The following is an 18420-nucleotide window of genomic DNA, read 5'->3' as shown; positions in this document are numbered from 1 at the left end:
CAGAGGCCACAGAACCCCTCATAGTTACCTTGTTCCCCGAATACCATCTCTATGTGCTGTAAATGTTAATTAACTATCCTGTCCCCACCAATGTAAAAGTTTGTGTTTCTCTATTTTGCCTTTTTTTCCAATTCTAGAGATTTCCCCCTTTGCTTTCTCCCGCCCCCTTAATCTACCACCAATGGATTTCATATCACCCTCCTTACATTTCCTTTTATTCTAATGTATAACATAAGCTGCAAAACTGCCATTCTCTGGAGCATTTTCTCAATCCGTTGAGATTTTGTTTCCCTGCAATTATTGTCAGTTTGGCTCAAATAAACTCATACAAATTCTTTCCAGTTTTGGACGTTTCTCACGTTGTTGATAAGGTCAAACCAGCGAAGGTGGCCATCATAACCGTCTTCAGTGGGCCACTCAGGATCCGCTCCGTTGCCTCATCTCTGTGTGACTCATGCAGCTTTCTGCCCAGATGACATTGTGCTGGGGGCCAGGGATCTGGAAGGCAGTTGGGCCACCAGTGTGTGTATTCTTTCGGGTGAGAGGGTGCTTCATTGGAAAAGAGAAAAGATACTTTAGGGTAATCTGGCTTGCTAGGGCACGCCCCTGGCGCGCTCTAGCTCTGGGGGCTCAGCCCCCTTTCCTGAAGAAGCGCAAGCATAAAAGGAAGGGGTGGATGGGAGCCCTGAGTCGCTGCCAGAGTTGGGGGAGGCGGAGGAAAGAGGGGAGGCCCCAGTCGGGAGGGAGGGAGAGAGGCGAGAGGAGGAGTTTTCCAGCTCAGCCCTGGCAGCAAACTGCGCAGCCCCCTTGGTCTGGTGCGTCTCCTCCCGCCCCGGGAAGCGCGCTGCACCGTGGGGCCGAGAGGAGCGCCCGCGCACCATGGGGAGCCCCGCACTGTGGCTGGCACTGCTGCTGCCCCCCGTACTGCTGCTGCTGCTGCGGGTCCCGCCGAGCCGAGGCTTCCCAGGTAAGGCTGGAGGCGGGACAGCCTCCCCACCCGGGCACCGGGGACCCCTCCGTTCGCGACAGAGGGAGGTGCGGGGGGCGCCCTTTGTTTGTGCCGAACTCATCTTTCGCCGTCCCGGGGAGGTGGGCGACGCAGAGCGGAGCTCGCGTCTGGGCACCCGGAGGGGAGAGCCTACTTTCAATTCCTAGGGAGGCGCCGAGCACCTTCGTGGCGCGGGGAGCCCGAATACCTTTTGCGTCTGGGGTTCCAGGGGTCCAAGGAAACCCACGTTGGCGCAGGAGGCTACTCGGAGAAATTTGGTCGCGGGCTAGTTTCTCACCACCCGAATTTTGCTTCTCACACGGTTGGCTGCTCAGGGCCAGGGCCCAAGGGCACAGCAGCTAGTCCTGGAAGGAACTCTTACTCCCTCCTTCTCTTGGTCCCAGGCCACCCCCTGAGCCTGCAGGGCACAGTGGAGTGACTCTTGTGGACAGTACAAGCAGGGCCTCTCCCGCTTCCCCCAACCCCCCCTGCTGGGGATTCTGAGAAAGTCTGTACCTCCCGGACAGAGGTGCCAGCTGAGAGTGGTGACATGTGGCATGCGCTCCGTTAGCCCAAGGGAAAGAGGGCTACACGCGCGGCTCTGCTTTGGAGCGGCTCTGCTGCGCTAGAGGGTGTGGCTTCTCGTTGGGGGCGTGGTCTTAAGCATCTAAGGGGACTCTGGTGTTTATTAGGGCTCTCTTAATGTTGGCAAAACCTTCTTTGGAGATGACCTTTAAAAAGCTACAGCTAAGTCGCTCATCGGGGAGTCTTAGGTTAGCAAAGAGCTTCAGGGGAGTAGGGCAACATGAATGCACCTCTGTCTCCCCAGAATGGAGAAGAAATCCATTAGCGCATATTAACTTAGTGTTAATGGGAAAGTGGTTGACGTGGACTATAGGGCGTGCAAATATTTGGCTTTGCGTTCAACACCTTGAGCAGTTTAAATCTGGGGTCTGAGAAACCTACTGAGTTCTGGATGAAGGCGAGGGGCGGGGGGACGAGGGGAGGGCTCCCAGATAGTGTTCTTGAGAGATCCAAGGATGGAATGGCTGTTGGAAATTCTCTGCACACCCCCAAATGAAGGAGTCAAACAAATGTGTAAAGCGATAAAGAGGAACATTTGTGTTTTGAGCTGACTCTTGCACGTTTAAGCTGTTTGGTAGGAACTGATTCAGGGTAAAGTGGAAAGGAGACTTTATCTTCAGTGTCAGGCAAGTGCCATTCCCATGGCAGGTTAGTGCCCCCCCACCCTCTTTAGCAGGAGTCAGGTTAAAATGAACCTGGAGGGGAAGGGGAAGTCAGTAGTGGACAAGGAGCCACTCTGGGGGAGCAGTGGGAGAAGTTGAGAAGTTAGAGTCGCCGTACTCTGAATGGGGAGGCATCTCTGAGATGCCTGTACATCAATCTGGTGGAAGCTTTTTCAGCCAAGGAGCCTGTTTTCTTTTTCCATCTGACCTCCATATTCCCCTTACCCTGCCCTCCGTTCTTTGTTTCTCTCAGCTTCTACCCTTGTATACTGTAGCTTGCTGCCAGTGCCCAGCCACCCACAGAATCATGGGTTTTCCGGCTTGGGCACTCAGTACTCTTCCATCTTTAGGGACCTGCCCCTGGCTGGCCTGGCTCACCCACCAGCCTGCATGCTGCCCCCAACTGGAGGCCACCGCTCTCTTCCTTGCCACCCCTCCTCTCATTCCTAACCTGCCCTCTGGATCTGTTCTGACCACAAATGAGCAGACAGAAGCTGATTGGAGCGCCTTTCAAAGCACTCTTCTTGAGCCCTCTGTTGGCAGGTCTCGGTGGGGTCTCTCAAGAAATGTACTCTGCAGGGGCTATTGAATTCAAAGGTGGGATTTCACTCCAAGCTAGAAGTTTTGGAAGTCTGGGGAGGGGAGATGCTCAAGGCCAGTGGGTCCCGAGGCAAATCATGTCAATCAACTGAGTTCACCCTAAGTGCTGGATGACGAATTTTAAAGATCATTTCAGAGGCTCCCTCCTAGCAAGTGGAAATGATGTCTCTAGTAAGAGAGAAGGTAAGAAGAGGCCTGGAGCCAGGAACCTCTGAAAGAGGGAGATGGGGATCCAGGGCCCCATCATCCCCCCTCGTTATATAACTGGCTGAGATTTAACAACAAATCTGTCAGAGTAAATCCTTCCTATTCCCACTTCTAGAAGGTCTCTGGAGTTCTTCCATCTTCGAACTTGATGCGGCTTTTCTGGCCCTCTGACTTATTCTTTGCAGCCTAGCAAAGACGGTGTCTGAAAAACCCCACATGAAATGTGTGGAAAGTTCACAGCCAAGTTACCTGCATTTGACTGTGTTTGTATGCCTATAAGGGGTAGGGGTTTGGATTTTGTTCTCAAATGAGCTCTTGAAACCTTATTTACATCTCAGATTTTGAAGGGTCTCTGCATCTCCTTCAGGAAGGCTGAAGATGGAGAATGGGTGCTGTGGCCACCGAGAAAGGCTCTTGTGAACCTTACACCTGGAGAAAACTGGTTAAAGGAGCATGGTTTGGAAAGTTAGGAAAGTCGAGTGAGGTCTGCTAAAAGCCAAACCAGACCACATCAGCCAAAGCAAAGCAGTCTTTTGAAATGCCACATTTGGAGATAAGTATTAGGAACTGAACACCTGGCTCAGGATATACAATTAAAGTCTCAGGCTTTATAACATGTAATCAGTTGACAAAATTACTCTGCATTAAAAAGGAGAATGCTGGGGAGAGCAGGACATTTTCATCTGGCATTTTCTTCACTGATAACACTTTCAGTATAGTATATTGGTGTTACTGCTTCTCATTTCACAGACTTGTGAGCTCTGAGAGACACCAGAAACCATTGTTAAAGCTCTGCCCTCAAACCTTCCCACCTCTTCAGTCCTCACACCACAATTAAAATATAGCCCCTCTATTTTCGATTTTCACTATAACATTCACAGCTTTTAGTCTCTGTCACTCTAATTCATTCTGCTTTCTCTGGCCAGATACTGGTCTTTTAAGTACAATTTTACTTTAGTGCCATTTTTATCGCTTTACTCTCCTACTCAAAGATGTAGAACAGCAGCTCCCTGTCCTCTCTAAAAGTTAACTATTAGGTTGGTGCAAAAGTAATTGCGGTTTAAAAGGTTAAAAAAATTGCAGAAACCACAATGACTTTTGCACCAACCTAAAAGAAAGTTCTCAGCTGTTTTCAGGGTACTATACGTTTGGCTTCCAGCCTAATTTTCCAGTCCTTCTTTCCTAGTTTCCTAAAATCTGGCCAAAATAGACTATTTGTTTTCATAGTGCTTGAGTGACATTTTTCTCTCATTTTGCTGATTACTGCTTCCTGCACCTGAACTGCTTCCCCCTAGCCACCAGTCTCTCCCAATTCTGCCCATCATCCAGCAACACCCCCACTTTGATGAAACTTTGCCTACATCCCTCAAATGGGAAGCCTCTGCCTTCCTATAAGCACTGTGTCTCCTCTCTCTTGTGGTATTTATCTTACATGCCCTGCATTGCAAAAATGTATGCACTCCTTTATACAGGCAGACCTCGGAGCCATTACAGGTTCGGTTCCAGACCACTGTAATAAAGTGAGGAACACAATAAAGCGTCATAATCTTTTTGCTGGTGGAGGGCCTTGCCTGCAATTTGTAAAACACACAACATCTGTGAAGTACAATAAAGCAAATCACAATAAAACCAAGGTATGCCTGTACTTCTAGATTCTGAGCTCTTGAAGGCAGGGCGCTGCTATGTTTTTTACCCTTCTTTGTATTTCCCACGGTGCCTAGCTGAGCACCTTCAGCTGGGTGGATGTTTGTACTTTTGGAGTTACTAGTGCTGTGTAATTCGGGTGATGGACCATTGGACAGAAAAGGAGCTGAGAGGAACATGTGCGCACGTCAACAGGGCTTTGTGCCACCATGAATCTACCTACACAGGGACTATGGCTTGCTGGCTATAGAGGTTGCTTTTAAATCCATGAACACACTCTGTTGAAGTAATAACCTTCTCTGTTGGGGGCTGTAAGACGAGAGACTGACTGCAGCCACAGGCTGGAGTTTGCATTTATTATTTTTGTTGGCCGCTTTGCTATGCCCCCTTCCAAAGTGGTTGAATGGTTTCCTTAGTAAACTCAAATATGTGTGCTACATCAATTCCCCTTTCAGAGAACACAACTAAAATGGGTAATTGAAAGTGAAGATTGAGTTTAAACAGAAGAAGGTTTACTTTTGCCAGGCTATAGCAGAGTATGAAATTGTAGCAGCCAAGTTCTGATTAATACTCAGGTTAAAGATTCATTTCCAAAAAAGCAGTGTGAATAAATTAACCTCTCCCGAGTTCTAGTTCATGGGGAGTTTCTCAAGCCAGCCCCTTGGTTCTTGATTGTGTGATTACTTGACTGTCAGCTTTTATGGGCCATTGTTTCAGGGGTTTTAAGCCTGAATCTTTCTCTTGGGTATTTGAAGTTAGTTATGAGACAGAATCAGTTACTGCCTTCTCTAATGAAACCTGGACTCTATCCAGAGACTGACTTTTCAAAGTGGACACTGAATGATGGAATGCTTAGGATACCCGATGAAGAAGGGAGGGCAGTCCTTTTGTCAATAATAGCTTTCTGTCTTATGGGGAAATAGACACTGAGTGATCTGAGGTGGTAAATGTTATAACATAGGTGGGCCGTCAGGCCTGGGAGCACGGAGAGGAGCCATGCAGGGACACTGGGCATTGGAGAATGATGCTGATAGATGCTAATTCCAAGGCCAGGAAGGTTAAAGTAGGGCGTCTGCAGGCTTCCCTAAGAACATTTTGAATTGGAAACAAAAATCCGTGTGGGTATTCTTTTTCTGGGGAGAAGGCCCTATCCCGATTCAAAACTCACTGCTCACTAGATCATCTTCATGAACTCTATGTGAGAATGTGTACTTAATGGTCACAAAAATCAACATACAAAGTAAGAGGAAATTGTCAGAGTAGGCAAACTTTGATTGAACCAATGAGCAGGTAGCCTCTTGAATTATAACCAGCGGTACAATTTCCTGTTCTCATTTAAAAAGCCACAGTAAACAAAGCAGACATAATCATAGACTGGAATTGCCTTCAGGCCCGGGCTAGCAACTGGTTGTACCCCTCACTTAGCACAGTGTGTGGGACCTGACGGAGGATCAATATTTGTGGATTGATTGATTGAAGTAAGTGTGACAGGGAATCCACACATGCTATTTCAAATATCCCTGCAGGATTTATTCAGAATTTCCAAGAGGATAATTTCCAAAGAAAAAGTAATGTGAGACAGCAAAATGTCAGAAGCAATTTGCAGTACCCTGAGCAAAAGATCCATCTGGACAGGCAACAAGTCAGCACACAGTTAATTGCTGAGGCTCTTGGATTTCCAGTCACGCTAGGACACTATCCTAGGTAGGAGACTTAGAGACTCCAGGCAGTTCCAGGGGCAGGATTTTTCAGATAAAGATTTAAGGCTAAAGCTTGTGCAAGAGAAAAGTCACTGGTAGCATTGCTAAGCTCCCAAGTTTTCCAGATGATAATTGATTGCACCTGGATCTTATGGCTGCATAGCACACTTTGGCCTCAGAAACTTCTGGATTGCTCATTCCCGGGCTGAATGATTCACTCACGCATAATCCTTAGCTCATACTGGATGCCTCTTTATGTATTGTTCTCCAGGGAGACAATAAATGGGTTTGGATATAATGACTTGGATTATCACAGAGGTTTGGGGTTGTAAATTGAGTATATTGGGTTTAAAACTATTTTTATGAGTAATAGTCAGACAGATCCAAACAGAATTTGGGGACAGACTTTCTGCCTTAGCTTTGAAACATTGCCACACTATTTCTTCCCTGCTTTCACAGTGACCTGCAGTGTGATGGCTCATGCACGTCAGTGACTTGTTTCCCCTGCTGTCATTGGCTGTTTGCAGTGTCTGTCCAGTTGTGTCTAGTCAGCATCTATGTCTTTAATGCCAATTGCACCCCAGGACCCTTGGACAGAGGACTCAGCCCTGCCACTTACTGTGTGGGTGGCTGAGCTGAATGACCCTGGCAGTTCCAGGATCCAAGACTGTTCAGAAACACTGGTTAAATTAAGACCACAGGGTGAGAATTGAGCCAAGAGTTGGCAGGCCTATTGTAGAGTGGTGAGGAAGTGGTGGCGTGGCCCACCTTCTGAGACTGCCCCCAGAGTGGCCATCCATGTAGGAACTCGGACTTGTTGCCACTGACTCAGCATTTGTCAGACAAAGGCTCTAATTCCTTTAAATATCCAGTGCTGAAATTCTGTTTCCATTTAGATTATTTTTTTGTTTAGATTTTAACTCAGCTTTCCAAGGGGTAAAATCATATTGTTTCACCATTAGCTACTCATGGATCTGATGCCCCCAGCCATGTTAGCCAGCTACTTGTTCATTTCTTGTTCATTTCGTGGCCGCATGGCCTCGCTGGGACTTGGCTCCTGGGAGGCTCTTGGTGGATCTGTGGAATGAAATATGCTGGGGAGCACTCCTCTGGCTAGTCCTGACCAGCTAGGTGGATGTCTCAGGCTCTATCTAATTTCCCACAGGAGTCTCTCACCCACATCCAGGCTCCCCTGCGTGGGCCACTTATTTCACAGAAGTGTTGGGACTTCAGACTGGGAGGAGCACCCGAGATGTAATACCGTGCATCAAAGTGGTGACCCTCTGAGGCTCAGCCAATAGAAGGGATTTGTCTGGGATCACACAGGGAGTTAGAATAAGAGCTGTGTTTAGAATTCAGTCTGGTGACTCCAGAATTCCCTCTACTCTACCACAGGCATGTATTGAATTCAACTTTTGAGTGGCCACTACATATTAGGCGCCGAGCTGGGCACCAGGGATAGGCAGGCAAGAATCAATCAGACTGTGCACTCACTGGGCCCCTGTCCAGGGTGTATTTCAGCACAGTGGTTCATATCAGCACTTGGCTGCAATCTCAGGGGCTTAACCTGGGGATGCTTGGATGTTTCTCAGGGGTTCTGAGAAGTTGCTATCCCATGGCCAGTTCTTGCCCCCTTTTGTTGAGGTCCCAAATGCCCCCTCTCTAGGCCACTTGCTTTGATCTTCCCAGCTGATATGTGGTGACATTTTTAACAGCTTTATAAAGATAGAATTCACATACCATACAGCACCCATATAAACCAATTCATTGGTTGTTAGTATCTTCACAGAGATGTGTATTCATCACGACAATTTTAAAGCATTTTCATTAACCCCAAAAGAAACCCTACATCCCTTACCAATCACTCCTTAGCCCACACCCAGCAGTAGGCAGCCACTAATCTATTTCTGTGTCTATAGATTTGCTTATCCCTAACATTGCATATAAATGGAATCATACGATATTTGTCCTTATCTGTCTGACTTCTTTCACTTAGCATAATGTTTCCAAGATTCATTCATGTTGTAGCAGGTATCAATACTTAATTCCTTTTTATGGTAGAATTATATTCCATTGTATGGATAGACCACATTTTATCTACTCATTCATGATTTGATGGACATTTGAGTTGTTTCCACTTTGTGATTATTGTGAGTAATGCTGCAATGAATATTCACGTACAAGTTTCTGTATAGACACATATGTTTTCATTTCTCTTAGGTCTCTACCTAGGAGTGGAATTGCTGGGTCATATGGTGAACTCTATGTTTAAACATTTGAGGAACTGCCAGGCTGTTTTCCAAAGTGACTGCACTGTTTTACATTCCTACCACCAGTGTATGAGGGTTCCAATTTCTCTACATCCTCACCAACTCTTGATATTATCTGTCTTTGATTAAGTGATGTAATTTTATCAGCTCATTAACAGCTTCCACTCAAGGGTTGAGTGACAAAGCAGAGTCTGTTCTGCTAACTGGCAGGATACTAACAAGAGTCACGTAAGGATGCCTGCCACCCTCTCATGGCTGGCTGCAGGCCACCTTTGGGGGAATTAGAAAAAGATGCCATGTCTGGGCACATGTAATTGTGTGGGCACAGGACTTGGTCAGGACATAGACTTTGGGTCATTAGGAAAAGGACAGAGGCAGGCCCAGGATGCCACACTTGGAGAGTGGCGGCAGGATGATTTGAGACCCTACTTGCTCTTTTGGTGTGTATGATGGTGGGTGCTGTGCTGTAGGGAACTCCCTGAACAATCATGTTTGCAGCAGTTCTGGATGTCAGTAGCCCCAGGTGGGACAGAGCTATGGACCCCATATTCTTTTACAGCGTGTGACTATTTAAAAGGAGAACAAAACAAAAGACTGTACTTGCATGCCAGCAGCCTCCTTGCATGCGTGAATCCTTGGATTACCTGGGAGCAAGTCAGAAATGCAGAAGCTCAGGTCCCTCTTAATAAGACCTACTGAATCAGGATGTGCATTTTAACAGATCCCTCCGCTGATTCTTACACATAGTGAAATTCCAGAAGTACTAGTCTGATAAATGAGTTCCCCATTTTGTAATGACAGGGTAGCTTGCCTGTTTATAACTGCCACACAATAGCTCCCTTCCCCTCCTCTCTCCTGTTGTTGGCTTTGCCTTCCTCACTGCACCTTCTAAACTTCTTTCCTGTCTCCTGCATCCTCTAGACTTCCTTTCCTGCCTCCCACATTCCAGAGATAAGCCTTTAGGTTCCCACTCCCTCCTCTAAGAGACACACACACACACACACACACACACACACACACACACACACACACACACACACACACACACACCCCAGGGGGCCCCTGAGTTGATCTGTTAAGTCCTCGGCAGTGCAGTTCTGCCTGGCCTATCCTCTCACAGCAGCCAAGAACATCTTCAGTGATTGGTAACTGGGTCCTTGCATGGATTTGCCCTGCAGCTAAGCTTTATCTCAGAAAAAAGTCCAGCTGTTAAGAAAGCCACACTAGTGTGATCAGGGCTGCTCCTGCTTCTCTAACAAGATCTAGAACAGACCAACCCTTAAAGACACAGGGACTACACATCCTTGTACCAGAAACCGCTGCCACTGGTGCTAGGGCAGCACCTTGGAAGATGGGTGAGATAGACATCAGTGGGGTGGTCAGAGAGCACACCCAGCCGTTCACGTTAAACCCCACCCCCCACCCAAGCCCCGTGAATGGGGCAAGTCAGGAAGACTGAATTGTTAACAACACTAAAGGGTGCCTCCCACCTTTTCAGGGGGGGAGGAGTGTCAGTGAGTAAGTGGTTCCCAGCCCAGCAATGGTATTTGCACAGGCTGAATTAGGATAAGCTGGGGAGTCTGATGAAATGAGGATTCCCGGGCCCCACCTCTGTGTATTCTGCTTTGGTAGGTCTGGGATGGGGACCCATCATCGAGGGCAGGAGTCTGCAACAGTTCAGGCAGGTCACATATGGCCCACTGCCTGGTTTTGTGTAACCAGTGGGCTAAGAAGGATTTTTCAATTTTCAAATGGTTTAAAAATGAAAAGGAGAATAACATTTCATGACGTAAGAAAATTATATGAAATTCAAGTGTCAGTGTCACTGGCATAGCCACGCTCATTTGTTTGGGTGTTGTCTGTGGCTACTTGGTGATACAACAGCAGAGTTGAGTAGCTGTGACAGAGATTGTATGGTCTGCAAAGCTGAAAGTATTTACTACCTGCCCTTTATAGAAAAGGTTTGTCAACCCCTAAACTAGGGCCTTGCTGCTCAAAGTATAGATGGAGAACCAGTCTCACCTGGGAGCTTCATGGAACTCTGGAATCTTGAACTTCACCTCAGACCTATGAAATCAGAACCTACCATTTAACAAGATCCCCAGGTATTTGGGGCTGCTTCTCCCTCACCATGAGGCTCAGCCCAGGACTCATCTGGGCCTTAGCCAGGAGTCTTTCAAGATGCTGGGGCCAGGTTGTTATAACTAGCATTGTACACCATACTGTTAATTTATTGGACAGATAAGTAGGTGTCTTGTTCTCTGTGTTTGAGGCTTGGTGTACCTCTGGATGCTTCAGACCCTCTAGCAACTAGGTCCCTGTTTTATTCTTGCCAATCCTTGGCCAAGGCCTGGTGGTCTAATTCAAAGCTGGAGGTGGACTGGCCTGTGTTCCCTGCTGACAGACTTCCTTGATGCTGCCTGATTTCTGGGTCGCAGGCTGGGGTCTCCAGATCTGCTGCCCTGCCGGGATCTGGCTAGGAGGCGTGGCCCTCAGCCTTCCACTGTCCCATAGCCCTGATCACTGCTGAGGGCTTGACTTGGACACCTATCTTTTGCCAGTTGCTGTTCCTTCACGAGCCTATACTCTTGCTGCTGGTCAGGACCATCCTAGTAGAACATTTCCAAAAGTGGCTTCCTTGGAGGCATTGCTTCCCAGTGAGGTTCATAGATGTTCCGTGGGCAGCACAATGTATTGTAAATAAGTTGAGAAGTGCTGGGTTAAGTAGGTTGCTTGATTGAAGGACTGCTCAGGGTCATTGATATGCTACTGTACCTTGTTACCCTCTGGGAGAGGACAGGGAGGAATAGTGGCGACCACAGACTCTCAAAGTGTGGTTCCCAGATTAGCAGCAGCAGCAACAGCACCCGGGAACTTAGGAGATATGTAACTTCTCAGGCCGCACCCCAGAGCTACTACATCTGGGTATGAGGGAAGGTGGGCCCAGCAATCTGTATTTTAACAAACCCTCCAGGTGATTCTGGCGCATGCTCAAATTTGAGAACCACTGGTGTGGATATTTCTCAATTTTCTCAGAGCATCTCATTAGATTAGTGTTGTTGTTAAAGGAAACTGTGTTTTTGGTTTCAGGACAAGACAGTTGGGAAGATGACATTGAATTTCCTGAAGCATTTACTGGTGGCAGTGACCACTGCAGGCTCAAGGGGGAACAAAAACAACCTTTCGATAGCATCATCTCTCCCACGTCTGTCCTGCTAAGTGGTTGTGGGCAGAATTGGTTAGAAGCTTTTTCCTCCAGTTGAAAGCCACCAACTTTTGGCCTGTTGCCAACATCTGTTCCTTAAAATGTGTTTTTGTGTATTAACATGTGAAGAAAAGCAGAAACAGCCTTTGGGATGCATTTCTTTCCCCCTCTGTACATCTATCACCTCCCTTCAGAATACTCTTTTTTCCTGCTCCACAAAATTTCCTCGTCCAAATCCCTAACCCATCTTTCCAGGCCAGTCAAGTCGAAATGGCTTTTGTTGGTGTCCTCACCTTGGGAAAGTCTCTGGAAGCTTTCAGATCTGAGGCTGTGGCCTGTGCCCAGGCAGCGCCTCCCAGCACGGGACAGCTGTGTGTTTCTTTTCAGAGCTCAGCTCGCTCCGTCTCATCCCAGAGCTTCCTCCGTCACCTTTCCCCATCAGGGCCCGTGGTGTCACAGCCATGGGTCTGCATGTGAACAGTCCTCATTCTTTGCTATCAGAGAGTTTGTAAATGCTGTGTTGTCATTAGTCCTAGTGACCTTGAGGCCTGCCGGTGAGGTGAGAGGAGCCACTAAGTTTCCAAGCCCAGTTTCCTTTCCTTTGTTTAAATGGAGGTGAGACCTCGACCTCAAGAGCTGATGTGCATGGGTGGGTTCTTGAATTGTTTTTGCCTTCTGAACAGAATTGTAAAGGAGCAGAATCATCTCATTGGCCAGAAAACAGAGGCAATTTGGTGGCCCCCAAATGTGAATCTGGTGCAAGAGCAAGCTCTTCTCCAGCTCAGCATCTTTCTCACATGCTCTGTAGCTCTGATGCTACGTGGCTTAACCCAGTGGCTCGATCTAGAACCTTCTGCTGAAGGCCTTGCTGCAGCCTCCCTCCTTCCTTGGATTTTTTTTTTATTAGATTCAGGTATATGAAACAATGTAATAGTTAAGACATTAGGGAAACTACTTCATGGACGGTGTAGATCCTTTCTTGGATTTTGACATCCTTTCTTGGATGTTTCTCGCTTGACCTCTGTTAAACCCTCAGAGGAGCTCTCTGTTTTTACTTTGAAGGCAAGACCTATTTTTACCTTTGTGTTGAATGCAAATAGTCAGACTCCAGGGTTGTGGGCTTACCCCTTGGTGAGAACAGCAGTTGGCATTTGTTGAGGACCCTTGTTTTGGGATGACCTCCTCAGATTTAGGTGCCTATCTGTTTCCCTTCTCTCTTCCAGCTTTAGGTAATGGGCAGGGACATACTTAGGCCCTGCATTATATTGAACAATAATAGAAGGAGATTGGATTGGAAAAAAACATTATTTTTCCCTTGGATGAGAGTAATGCCTTCATTTACAAAGTCATCCTTTTAACTTTCTATTTGTTAGCTGTGTTTAATATGTCACAATTAAAATTTCACAAGCCACATACTGTCTTCATTGTCTTTGCTAGTTAAAGGCAAAATCCCTGGGGATTGTGGGTGCCGTGCCATCAGCTGTGCCTGAAGTTCCCTTTGGGGTCTTGTGCAGAAGAGTTTGAATGGGGAAAGAACATTCTCTCAGAGGAAGCAGCTGTAGAAGCAAAGCTATCTGAGAGCTCATGTCTGACAGAGATTATCCTTTTGCCAGCCCCCCACTTTACCAACATTTCTTTTTCTGGGTGAAATGGCCAATTAAGAATAGCTTTAATGGGGAAAGAACTTATGTAAGGGTGGTGTTGGGGTGCAAGCGAGGGAGGAATGGGGTGCAAGCGAGGGAGGAGTGTTGCACCCCAGTGGGCAACCCCAGTGGCCCACAGCAGTTGCCCAGTAAGCAGTACACTTACTGCCTTTCCTGTTCTCTGCCTCTCTCCCCCAGCCCATCATCACACTTCCCCCCAGATCACTACAGGCGCCTTGTCTTAATTATGATATCCATTTGGGGCAATTCACACAAACAATGGCTGAGCTGGAACTCGACCCAGGATTTTGGTTTCTGATTCAGAGTTCTTCCTACTCCTGAACTCATTCCTGGTGTACAGCGCTACTTTAGTTAGTCAGTGACCTGTAAGGCCGATTTCTATGATGGAAGCTTCAAGAGTTTTTCAGTTATCTATTGCTGTGTAAGAAACCATGCTAAAATGCAGTGGCTTAAAACAGCAGACACTATTTGTTCATGATTCTGCAATTTGGTCAGGGCTCAGTGGGGATAGCTCGTCTCTGCTCAACATGGTGTTGGCGGGAGGCAGCTCATATGGGGCTGAAGGATCCAAGATGGCTCCATTAACATGTCTGGCATTTCATCTGGGATGATTGGAATAACTGGGATGGCTGGGCCTCTCTCTAAGTGTTTGCAATCTCCCATTCTCTTGGTCTTTTCTGTGTCTCTGTGTTGTCCTTTTCTCCAGCAGAGTAAATGGACTTTTTTTTACATGTACATGGTTTCCCAGGGGATGAAAACCAAAGCTGTCAAGACGCTTAAGGCCTAGGCACCTAAGTGTCACAGCATCACTTCTGTCACACTCTATTCATTAAAACAAATTGCAAAGCAGGCTAGATTTGGGGTGGTGGTAGTAGTGGATAGACTCCACCTCTTAATATGGGGAGAGTGGTATGCATGTGCAGGGTGGGAGTAATTATTGGTGGCCAACTTCACATGCAGTCCACTACAGGGCTGGTTTGGGAGAGCATATTGGAAATGGGAGTTTCATTTCTTAGGATGTTTGCTGTGTGCATTGTAATTAAACCCCAGGTTGATTATCCAAATGTATTAGGCTGTTTATCTACAGAATGTGGCCAGCCCAGATTCATTGCAAGTCCATAGAACTGAGTAAATCTGTAGTCCTGGGAATATCCAAGGTTTATTTCCCTGTGCTTACGGGTACTAGCACCACCTCAATTCTTTACTCATCCATACTTTTTTCTCTTATTTTCATCAAAGTCGAAGACTTTATTAAAGAAGAGGTAACTCAAAGTAGGTCATAGACCTAAATATAAAACCTATAACTATAAAACTTCTTGATGATAATATGGGACAAAATCTCTGTGAGCTTGAGTTAGATAAGGCTTTGTTAGATACGACACCAAAAGCACGATCTATAAAAGTTAAAAAAAAAATGAACTTCATCCAAATTTAATACTTCTGTTCTTCGAAAGACAGTCAAGAGGATGAAAAGACAAGCCATAGCCTGGAGAAAATATTTGCAAATGACATATCTGATAAGGACTTTTATCCAGCATATATAAAGAGCTCTCTAAACTCAATAATAAGAAAACAAGTAACCCAATTTAAAGAGGAGGCAAAATATTTCAATAGACACTTCACCAAAGAAGGTTGTATGAAAAGATGCTCAACATCATTATACATCTATTAGCTGGATGAACTTGTCCAACATAACTTCTGCTTTCATTTGCCAAATGTGAACAGTGCCACCTGCATTCCTTGGGAAGTGATTTGTAACAGAGCAGTGCAAATAAAAGGTATGGTTATAACTCCACCCCGCTCCTCCCCCGCCCCCCCCCAAAAAAACCAAACAAACACCAACTTGCACACATTTCTATTCCTTGTAGAGGGCTGACTAGCCATTTTCTCTGTCTCCCTCGCTGGACTTTATGTGACAGACACCCACAAATTGCTGGCCATGACTGTGAGGTAACCACTGGCCACTAGCAATTTGAGGCTGATCATTTACTGTAAGCTCAAGTGGACGTGGGTGTCTCCTACCATGCTTTTCCAAGCCAGTCTGGTTTCTAGGGTTCCATAAAAAAATCCCCAAATGCCTACTTCTGCCCTCAAGTGTCCCAATGTCCTTTCATTTCAAGGAACTTGCATCATTTGTGCCCCATAGCAAAGAGCTTTAGTGTTCGTTGGTACTATCAATACCAAAGAGATTTACTTTGACTTGATTTTTTTTCTTTGAATTCCTTTCTAATCAATGGTAAAGTCTGAAATATATTATTTTATATTTTCAGATACTATTTTTTCTCCAGAACCTAATGTTAAATTCAATGCTGAATGCTTAATAAGGACACTGATTACACGAGGAGTAAGTAACAGAACATTTTTCATCTAACTTCTAAATTTGGAAAAAGAACCTTGGATGAACAGCTGCAGTGTCCCAAATAATTTTCCATTTCTGTGAATCCCAAAGGCCCTTCTTTAGGCATTTAGCATTCCTGAAAGTCCTGAAATAATAATAATGATAATGATAATAAAACATACAGGGACAAACAGGGTTTTTAAAAAAATACCTTATTGAGGTATACTTGACATATAAACTCCACTGAATTGCCGTTATACCTTTTTCAAACATTAACTGGAAGATTTTTTGCAGGTCTGTTTCTGTGTTTTTTATTGTGACCTATTGATCTATGTGCCTATGTCTTCGCCAATACCCCATTATTCTGAATACTGTAGTTTTGTAAATAGTCTTAAAATTGGGTTGTGTGTTTCCTCCAACTTTATTCTTCTTTTCCAAAATTGTTTTGGCAATAAAGTCCATATAAGTTTTAGAATAAGCTTGTCTATATCTACTAAAAACACCCTGCTGGGATTCTGATTGTAATTATGTTAACTCGATTGATCAATTTGGGGCGAATTGACATCTTTACTATTTTGCATTTTCTAATTCACAAGCATGGTATATCTCTTCATTTATTTGGGTCATTTTTTAATTTCTTTCATCGGCATTTTGGAGTTGTCTGGTACATGTTTTGTTAGATTTCTACTTAAGTATTTCATTTTCTGGAGCTATTGGAAATGGTAGTTTTCTTTTAATTATTATTATTGCTTTCTAATGGTTCTTAAACAGCATATAGAAATACAAGTGATTTTTGTGTTTTGACTTTGTATCTTGAAACGCTGCTAACCTCAGGAGTAATTTCATAGACTCTTTAAATAAGAGTGGTGAAAGTGAATGTCTCTGCATTATTCCCAATCATAGGGGGAAAGCCCTCAATCTTTCACCATGAAATATAATGTTAATTGTAGGGTTTTTGTAGATGCTCTGCATCAGGTTGAGGAAATTCTCTTCCTAGTTTGCTGTGAATTTATGTAATGAATGGATGTTAAATTTTGTCATATACTTTTTTGGTATAAATTGATATGATCATGTGAATTTTCTTTAGTCTGTTAATGTGGTGGGTTACATTGATTGATATTTTTATTGACTGATTTTTTTAAATAGTAAGTCAGCCTTATGTTCCCAGGATGTATACCACTTGATGTCGGTATAGTATTCTTTCTATGTATTGCTGGGTTTTATTTGGTAATATATCATTTGGGACTTTTGCATCTATGTTCATAATGGATATTGCCCTATAGTTTTTTTTTTTTTTTTAAATCTTCTCCCATTCGGTTTGTTGCCTCTTTTTATGTATGTATGTATGTATGTATGTATGTATGTATGTATGTATGTATACTGGGGAAGGGGAACAGGACTTCATTGGGGAACAGCGTGTACTTCCAGGACTTTTTTCCAAGTAAAGTTGTCCTTTCAGTGTTAGTTGTGGAGGGCGCAGCTCAGCTCCCAGTGCAGTTGCCGTTGCTAGTTGCAGGGGGTGCAGCCCACCATCCCTTGTGGGACTCGAGGAGTTGAACCGGCAACCTTGTGGTTGAGAGCCCACTGGCCCATGTGGGAATCAAACCGGCAGCCTTCGGAGTTAGGAGCATGGAGCTCCAACTGCCTGAGCCACCAGGCCGGCCCCTGCCCTATGGTTTTATTCTTTTGTAATTTCTTTGGTTTTCCCATCAGGGTAATGCAGGCCTCATAAAATGAGTTGTGACGTGTTCTCTCCACTTGTACTTTCTAGAAGAGATTCTGTAGAGTTTGTGTTATTTCTTCTTTAAATATTTGGTAGAATTTACCAGTGAAATCATCTGAGCCTAGATATTTGAGCTACAGATTCAATTTCTTTAATATTTACAGCACTCTTCAGGTTATTGATTTCATCCTGGGTGAGTTTTGATAGTTTCTGGTTTTTGAGGAATTAGTCGACTTCATCTCAATTGCCAGTTATGTGTAGAGTTATACATAGTATCTGTTGTGATATCTTCTGCTTCATTCCTGATACTGATAATTTATTTCTGCTCTTTGTTCTATTTTGTTTGTCATTCTTGCTGGAGTGTCAATTATATGAATATTTTCAAAGGGCTATTTTTGGCTTGATTTTTCTCTATTGTGTTCTCTCGTGTTGTTTCATTGATTTCTGCTTTTACCTTTATTATTTCCTTCTTGCTTTGGCTTTGCTTTGTTCTTTATCTAATTTGTTATGGTTAACAAATTGTTATGGAAAGCTCAGGTTATTGTTTTGAGTCCTTTCCTCTTTCTAATATAAATGTCCAATGCTCTAAATTTCCCTCTAAGCATCTCTTTTTTAAAAAAAGATTTTATTGCGGAAGGGAAACAGGACTTTATTGGGGAACAGTGTGTACTTGACTTTTTCCAAGTCAAGTTGCTGTCCTTTCAGTCTTAGTTGTGGAGGGCGCAGCTCAGCTCCAGGTCCAGTTGCCGTTGTTAGTTGCAGGGGGCACAGCCCACCATCCCTTGTGGGACTCAAGGAATCAAACTGGCAACCTTGTGGTTGAGAGCCCACTGG

At 45.0% G+C, this 18420-nt stretch overlaps 1 protein-coding gene across 2 annotated transcripts in view; it reads left to right on the top strand.

The window, feature by feature from the left end:
- The first annotated feature begins 760 nt into the window (after positions 1–760).
- The window catches only part of SRPX (sushi repeat containing protein X-linked), an 86787-nt gene continuing 69127 nt past the window's right edge, over positions 761–18420 (top strand). Inside the window, exon 1 of one of the 2 annotated variants that reach the window (XM_019747837.3) lies at positions 761–967. In XM_019747837.3, the coding sequence (XP_019603396.2) occupies positions 880–967 (88 nt within the window). In that variant the 5' untranslated portion in view covers positions 761–879. The remainder of the gene's footprint in view (positions 968–18420) is intronic. The other variant, XM_019747838.3, reaches the window with a different exon arrangement.

Source organism: Rhinolophus sinicus, chromosome 18, assembly GCF_057876585.1.
Source record: "Rhinolophus sinicus isolate RSI-liver-muscle chromosome 18, RSI-T2T, whole genome shotgun sequence".
Classification (NCBI taxonomy): domain Eukaryota; kingdom Metazoa; phylum Chordata; class Mammalia; order Chiroptera; family Rhinolophidae; genus Rhinolophus; species Rhinolophus sinicus.
The sequence above is the reverse complement of the archived record's forward strand: the minus strand, read 5'-3'. Positions and strand labels throughout refer to the sequence as shown.